This window comes from Mangifera indica, chromosome 2 (assembly GCF_011075055.1).
Source record: "Mangifera indica cultivar Alphonso chromosome 2, CATAS_Mindica_2.1, whole genome shotgun sequence".
Taxonomy (NCBI): domain Eukaryota; kingdom Viridiplantae; phylum Streptophyta; class Magnoliopsida; order Sapindales; family Anacardiaceae; genus Mangifera; species Mangifera indica.
Genome location: NC_058138.1, coordinates 13,531,710 through 13,540,084, shown reverse-complemented (window position 1 = coordinate 13,540,084; position 8,375 = coordinate 13,531,710). Strand labels below are relative to the sequence as shown.

General features: G+C 33.1%; 1 protein-coding gene across 4 annotated transcripts; it reads left to right on the top strand.

Moving 5' to 3' along the window:
- Nucleotides 1-3,084: 3,084 nt before the first annotated feature.
- On the top strand, nt 3,085-7,841 carry LOC123208964 (protein CLT1, chloroplastic). Of its 4 annotated transcripts, none has more exons than XR_006500880.1 (10): nt 3,085-3,656; nt 4,861-5,006; nt 5,114-5,151; nt 5,384-5,499; nt 5,701-5,797; nt 5,901-5,936; nt 6,075-6,125; nt 6,255-6,378; nt 6,885-7,201; nt 7,423-7,841. XR_006500880.1 is itself a non-coding variant. In XM_044626656.1 (10 exons), the coding sequence occupies exons 1-10, from the start codon at nt 3,235-3,237 to the stop codon at nt 7,596-7,598; spliced, it is 1,332 nt and encodes a 443-aa protein (XP_044482591.1). In that variant the 5' UTR covers nt 3,094-3,234; the 3' UTR covers nt 7,599-7,841. The 4 variants fall into 4 exon arrangements, 2 of the variants coding, with proteins under 2 accessions (XP_044482591.1, XP_044482593.1); XR_006500881.1 differs by lacking the exon at nt 7,423-7,841 and having other exon boundaries at nt 6,885-6,951; nt 7,076-7,201; XM_044626656.1 differs by having other exon boundaries at nt 3,094-3,656; nt 7,076-7,201.
- The last annotated feature ends 534 nt before the right edge of the window (nt 7,842-8,375 follow it).

Sequence of the window (8,375 nt, the reverse complement as noted above, 5' to 3'; positions counted from 1 at the left end):
TATCAAAAATTTTGATGAACTATTTGATAGATTATATATCGTAAACATAATTTTTTTATTGTGTATTGTGTAGTATCGTATAATAAACCTTTTTATAAATAAAATAATAACAAATTTTAATTATTACATCATTAATTTAAAAAATATCACTCAAATATACATCTACCAAATTATTATTTCTCTAGAGACATATATAAATTCAAATCAATATTATATATCCTATCATAAGATACATTTATTATATTATACTAATTTAATATACTGAAATGATTTATTTTTTACTTATATTATAGGCCAAATGACTATTTCCCACCCAAGGTTTGATGTTTTCTCAAGTTTCCACCCTTTAACTATGGAAACACCAAACACCCACCCATAGTCGGTTAGATTTAATAAAACTCTAACGGTGGTAAGGATAAAATCGTTATTTTCGCTATAATATTAAAAATAAACTAAAATAGAATCTAATTTTGCCCCCCTAAACTTTAAAAACTAAAATTTTCCCCCAACCTAAGTTTTAAAAAATGGCAGTTTCACCCTAGGGTTTGGTTTTGAAATCTCTGGCCACCGTTCCGGCTCTATTGCTGACGACCTCTCCCTCTCGAAGCAGCCTCTCCTTCCGGCGAATGCTTTCCTCCCATTTGGAGGCTCGATCGGCCTCGTCTTTGCCTTGGAAGACGAAGAACTTCATCGGGGAAGACGAAGCCGTCGTCTTCGTCTGGGAAGACGGTCATCTTCCCAGAGGTCTTCTTCTTCGTTTGGGAAGATGAAGAACTTCGTCTTTCCCGATGAAGTTCTTCGTCTCCCAAGGTGTCTCCGACGTCGATCGAGCCTCTAAATAGGAGGAAAGCATTCGCCGGAAGGAGAGGCTGCTTCTGCAGGGAGAGGTCGTCGGCAATGGAGCCGGAACGGTCGCCGGAGATTTCAAAACCAAACCCTAGGGTGAAACTGCCATTTTTTAAAACTTAGGCTAAGGAAAAATTTTAGTTTTTAAAGTTTAGGGGGGCAAAATTAGATAAAATTTTCAGGCGTTAGGGTTTTGTTAAATCTAACCGACCATGGGTGAGTGTTTGGTGTTTCCATAGTTAAAGGAGAGACATTTAAGAAAACATCAAACCTTGGGTGGGAAATAGTCGTTTGGCCTATATTATATCGTAACATAATAATAATAGATATCACATATCCTATGATAATAATAAAATGAATATGAATCAATGAATTCTACTTTATTTAATATGGATTTCAATTTGATATGCTTCTAACCAATTAATTATTGATCATAACTCTACCTTGCATCATTATAGTGCAATTTAACTCTGTCATTCTTGATGAAGCTCAATATTAATTCTCATGGGTCATTCATCATGATTATGATTAATGATTTCAATTGTGTGACATAAAAAAAAATTGATGAGATTGTGATATTGTTCACAAAGATGTTTGAGATTAATATCGTTTAACAGATGTAAAGATAGATTTGGCTATGGTTCATAAATCGATAGTTTTGGTTCGGAACCACTAATTCATGATTAAAAAAAATAAGAATCTTAAATTGGAACTATTACATGACGGTCCATAACTGGTTTAGAACCAATAGTTTTGGTTTATGACTCTGGTTAGAAACCAACGTTGAACCATCGGTTCTGATTCATGGTCCTAATTTATTTTTAATTAATAATTCTAATAATTAAAAATTAAAAAATTAAAAACTTAAAAAAAAAGGTTTGAACTTAATTTTTCAATTAAACTTTTTATGTATCCTCTTGAGGTTTAGAAGAATTAAAGTCTACGTTATTCTATTTGCCTTTTTTATGATAAATAAAATAAATTATATAATTAATTATAAAATATAATGAAAAAAATAATAATAATAGATAATAAATAAAATTAATTATAAACATAAATTCTATGATTAATTATGAAATTATATAATAGAAAGATAATAATAATAAAATTATAAAAATTAAAATTAGAATTGATAAAAATAAAAAGAGAATTTAATTGAATTTGAGATAATTTGATTGAAAGATTGAGAGAGTATTAAGAATTGAGAAAATGAAAAATGAGAAACGAGAGTTTAAAAGATTGCATTTGCTAGTTCAAGAATTTTTTTTAATTTAAAAAATAAAAAATTTGGTTTATGAATTTTTAAATTGTCGGTTCATAAACCGGTTATGAATAAGTGGTTTGATGGTTCAAAAAAATTAAAATTGGAATTGAACCATCAAAATTTGGTTCCCATTTTGATTCAGATCAATTTTGATTTTAATTTTACATGGGTCAATTCTAATCCAATTCATAAGTTAAACTGACTCGTGGCAAGGTTTACAAGAAGAGATAACAATAACTTTATTTTCCTTTTACTAATCGAATGTCTTGATCTCCTATCATTGTATTTTTTAAAGTACAATTGACTTATTTCCACCCACCCTCCAGCCATTAGGGGAGGGTTTTGCAGCTTCTAACACCATTTGGTTCTATCCTTTATTTTCTCAAACAATAGGGATGTCATAACTCGGTCAAAAATTAAATTAAACGCACTCTTTTTATGGAATCTCAGAAACAAAAAGTAACCCTTCGACCCCTACAAAATCAGAAACCAACTTTAAGTCCGCCTTTCATAGGGCTGGACTCGAGCCGAGCCAGCTTGAGCTCGAGCTTGGCTCAGCTCGGTTTCAGCCTGAAATGAGCCGGGCTCTGCTCGGCTCGATGGAGCTCGAGCAGAGCTTGAGCTAGCTCGGTAGATTTTTTTTTTAAAATTTTTTATATAAAACGACGTCGTTTTGATCCATATATATACAAAATGATGTCGTTTTGATATGAAAAATGAGTTGAACCGAGCCGTAAATGAACCGAACCGAAAAAGAGCCGAACTTGAGCCAAGCCGAGTTCGGCTTGAGTCAAGCTCGAGCCGAACTTGAGCCGGCCATAAATAAACCGAGCCGAGCCCGAGCTGGCTGCGAACCGAGCTCGGCTTGGCTCGAATCCAGCCTAGTCTTTCAAGAACCAGACTGCTACTTTGTGATATTTACTAAACAAAAATGTAAATATAAGGGACTGAATTGAACTTTTCACTTTCTTTTCTCTCTGAAAGGAATAGAAAAGTTAGCTTTGACAACGATATATAAACACAGGCAAATAATTTCGCTCACATTCTCAAGTCTCAACAACACAACTCTCTTTCTCTCTCTATCGCCCTCCGTTACAGCACATCAGTTCGCTATCATTTCTACAATGGCGTCATCTTACAGGCAGTTCACCGCCGGTCCCTCCGCATCACACACTACTATATTTGAATCACGAAAACCGACACGAACGGCAGTGAATTTATGCCTATTACGGGATCAGAGAAATCATCGACCCTGGCTCGTCCTAAAATCGCTAAAACAACGTTCGAATTCTCACGCGGCGTGGTTGGGAGGAGTGTGGGAGAGATCAGAGGGAGAGGAAGCGGTGGTGGAGAAGAAGAAGGCCGGGACGTGGTCTTACGCAGTGGAGAAAAGGAGGAGTAGTGATGAAAATAGTCGGAAGGTGGAAGTGGTGGTGGCGGCAGCGGTCACGGTGGTTCTCGGGGTCGGAAATCGAGTGTTGTACAAACTGGCGCTTGTTCCTCTCAAGCATTACCCCTTCTTTCTTGCCCAGCTTGCTACTCTCGGGTACCTATTAATTTAGTATTTTTACTACTTACTTTTTCAAAATTTGTTAACATAGAAAGAATCATGCCATTTTACATTTATTTTTGGGATTTGTTAAAATAAACATAAAGATGACTTAACTGAAATTATAATTTCGTTAATAAATATTATTTAATTAGAAAAAAATGGCTGGCTGTACATAAAAAGTGGACAAAATACCTAACCTCATATCTTACAGAAGTCTAGTCTTAGTTGTCCTTTTACTGCAAAAACGTGTTGCTATGTCCCCTTCTATCTCTCATTTTCAGTCTTGTTTGTATATCTCTTTATAATTTACATCCAATTTTCATTTTTAAGTTTATAAATTCATAAGAAGAAAGAATAATATTAGAAGTAAAAATCGTAATTGTTGGTGGGCTCAATTTTGATGAAATCCATGGATCTAAAAGGACAAGTCAAAGACGCTAGTAAAATGCAACTTGAAATTCTCCTTTATGTAAAATAAAAAGAAAGTTTAATTTTATAATGATTGTGTTTGTGGCCTACCTCGTGGCACGTGTTCTCCTGATCCTCTTTTTGCCTTAATGGGATTGTCCTATATCTGTAAGTCCATATAGTTTCAATATTTAACATGAAAGTCCCTAACACAAGGACAGACCTTTTGTGAATTGAAATCAATTTCAGAAACTAGAATATAATAAATTCAAGTAACGCTATAAAAACTGTGTTATGATTTTACAATAATTTATGGAATTGTATCTTAAAGTAAAAAAAGTTCAATCTTTGTATTTGCTTCAAATGAGGGATTTCTATTTAGGAGAGTCAATGTCAGAAAACTTAGTTTTGGTCTTGAAATCACAGAGACCTTAATTTGTTTAATTCAAAGGTCAGGAACTTTAATTTATTCCATAAATCTTTCATCCAATCAAAAGATTATATTCCTTGAGGATCTTTTAGTACTATATACATTGAAATGACTCAACAATGAATGACCCTTTATTTGGCATCTATAGCCTTTTGTGGTCTGTTATGGTACAACAAAGAGAATAGAAAAACCATGTAAATTTATGAAGTGATTAAAGTAAAAAAAGAGACTCATCCTTTGTGCATTGATTAAAAATGTTGGTGTTTCTCATAGTAACATTGTAATTTATTTCCATTGCCAACTATGGTTGACACAAATTCTCATGTTTGACTTCAACTGAAACTATGTCTTTCCATTCAGGTATGTAGTTGTATATTATTCTATCTTGTACCTTCGTTACCATGCTGGCATTGTCACAGATGAGATGCTTTCCATGCCAAAAGCTCCATTTTTGCTTGTTGGCCTTTTGGAGGCTCTTGCTGCTGCTACTGGAATGGCTGCTGGAGGTAATGTTCTCACATCTTTATTCATTTTATTTGTCCGCTTTCTAATTTTTGTCCTGTACACTTTTAAATTCTCACGTTTTGTATTTGTTTCTGTTAATTTGCATCAGCAATTCTTTCTGGAGCATCAATCCCAATTTTGTCTCAGGTGAGAAGCATTTGGTGACTGGTTTTGATTGCTAAAGCTAGTAATTCACTTCTTCAATGGCTGAGCCCATCAGATCATAGGGTCTTTACTAACATTAACACAAATTTAGCTTTGTGATTCTATTACATTACACAGGTTTCTAGTTCAGAGTGTTAAAACTTTCAAATATTTAAGCTTTTGCGGATGGGAGTTTATTTGACAAACTTGATTTTGCAAATGATCCTTTTTGCAGACTTTTCTTGTATGGCAAATTCTCCTATCCTTTATTTTCCTTGGAAGAAGATATAGAGTCAACCAATTACTTGGATGTTTTCTTGTAGCCATTGGTGTAATCATTACTGTAGCAAGGTTAGCTATTTCAGTTTGTACCATTTAATGAAATGGAGTCTGAAAAGTTTGCAATTAAAGTCTCATATTAATAATTATGTATAAATATCTGTAAGCTTATCCCTACTCAAGTTCATGTCCTTGTAGCTTGAAAGAATTGATAATCATTGCTCTTATAATTAAGATTAGTATTTGGTTTAATTTCTTGTGTTCACTATGCAGTGGATCTAGTGGTCATTCCTTGAAGGATGCTGGTATATTTTGGAGTATTCTGATGATAATTTCTTTTCTCTTGCAAGCAGCTGATACAGTACTAAAGGTTATTAAGATTTCTGAAAAATAGTTAAACTTGTCCAATTATTTCTTGTATCACATTCACCAACTGGCGACACCTGTTTTTTTTTTTTCCTTTTGTTTTGTAGGAAATAATCTTTAAAAATGCAGCTGAGCGATTAAAAGTAAGTATTGCACTGGCTGAATTCAAGTGTATCATTGTAGATATATATAGAAGTTCCACTTTCAAAATATGTTGCTGGACTGATGTTTGGATTATACCTGGGTAATTTAAAAAAATTACTGCTTTGCATTTGTTACAGGGAGGTTCAGTGGATCTATTTGTTGTAAATTCCTATGGATCTGCATTTCAGGTAGGTAATCATTATGACTTAATATTTTTGGTTCTTGTGGGCACACACAATTGCAGTTCACCAATTTCTAATGCTTTTTTCATTACAAATCTGAATGGCTGGCTAAAATTATTGACTCAATTAATACAGGCTCTGTTTATATGCATTTTGCTACCATTTTTGTCAAAGTTATGGGGTATTCCATTTATTCAACTTCCAAACTATCTTAGAGATGGTGCAGCCTGCTTTCTGAACATTGGTACTTTATCAAATGGTAAGTTGTCATTTTTTCTTTTGGCAAACTAGGATTTATCTTGTAACTTCCATGCCATACTATAGTATGGGCGATGAAACATATTTGCTGGCATCCAACACCTAGGTAGCCAAAGCGTATGCATCTAATCCTTATTTATAAACTGTCTCATGTTGAGGAATTGAAGAGGGATATGTTGTGAAAACTTTTATGGGCAACAAAGAATCTCACTTTTCACTTATTTAGGCTCTGTGTATGCTTCACTTTCAACCAAAATGGTTCTACAACAAATGGTTTCCAGCTAAGTGGGTGATATAAAATGCTTCATGGGCTTTCTTATGAATTTCAACTTGACGTTACTAGTATAATGCTGAGTTTTATTTAGTATGTCGTTACTTGCGTTGTATATGGCTGAGTTGCATTTGACATGAAAACAAGAGATGTTATATATTAGGTTATATGGTTTTGAAAATGAAAACAATTATAATTGCATGCGTTCCAACTAAAATTTGAATGCATATTGGCAGTGATGGTCTAACAGCAGGAGAAGAGGATTTATAAGAACAGAACGGATATAACCACAACTTGCACTTTGTAGGCTGTGTTGTCATCCAGATTAGTTCTTCTTTCCTGCTTTAGAAACCTTTCTGCTGAGATGATATTGCATATTAATGTCAAAAATTGATTGATTTAAATTCTTTGCAATTTTTTTGTGTAGGATGTGATGGTGCACCGCTGCTCCCTATATTGTTCATTCTTGTCAACATGGGTTATAACATATCATTGCTGCATCTCCTCAAGATTTCTTCAGCAGTAGTCTCCTGCCTTGCTTCCACATTTTCAGGTATGTAATTCATTCTACCGATTTCAATCTTCACCCTGCAGAAACAAAGCCTTGAATAAGTTCCAAGTTCCAAGTTCATCTCTAGTATAGAGTTATCTTTTAGATGGAAAAAAAGCCTACAATTGCATCATGTTCCTCTCGGCCTGTACAATATCAGTTTGTTTGGTTTGTACTCCATGGATTGTTAAAATTAACAAGTTTGGTTGGTTTTTACATGGCAGTGCCAATATCAGTGTATGTCTTCACATTGCCACTACCATACCTTGGCGTTGCATCGTCTCTCCCAGCTGGCTTTGTCGTGGGAGCAATCATACTTGTAATGGGCTTGCTTATCTATGCCTGGACACCAAAAGTGACTTCTTCTGGTGGCTCTTCTTCCTCATCTACAACCAGTTAACATATGGTAAATCATCATTAGCATTGCCATTTTCAAGCTCAGAAACTACTGCAAGCTAGTTTCCCAGTTAATCCAAGGAAGAGGAAGAACATTGTTGTTATCATAACTGCAATTTTTGTTAAGCTTGAATTAGCTAGTTTTCATTCTTCATTGATCCACCATGTGTAAGAGTTAAAAAAAATAAATAATAATAAAAGGGTGGCTCAAAAATTTTTCTTGATCCCCTTCACTAATAATGTTCGAGATTTGGATTCGCAAATTATTTGTAAAAGTTGCTTATTCATTTGATAATTCTCTTTTTTGTTTAAGGAGTGACAAAAACAAAGAACATTTTAGAATTCTTGAAGAAAGTGTGAGAGTAGTTCAACAAAATTCCTAATTACATGAATGAATATTAAACGACGTTTAGTTTAAAGAATGTTTTATTATTGAAAATGAAATATTTCCTTAAAAATAAATTACTTAAAAAATTATTAAGTATAAATGATTATTATGTTTGATATAATTTGGTAAGTATAAATAATTATTGTTTTTGGTTAGAGGTAATAAAAAAATATTAATATATTATTTTATTTAAATATCTTGAGTATGGTTGTTTTAAAATATTTTTTATATTACTTATTATATTAATTAAAAATGAGGTTATTTTTGTTCTAAAAAATTAATAAATAATAATATAATTATAATAAAATCAAGATTATATTTTAATACTTAAGATAAATGTGGTAATCATATTATCACTTATATTATATATCACATCACCATTGGTAATAGAAG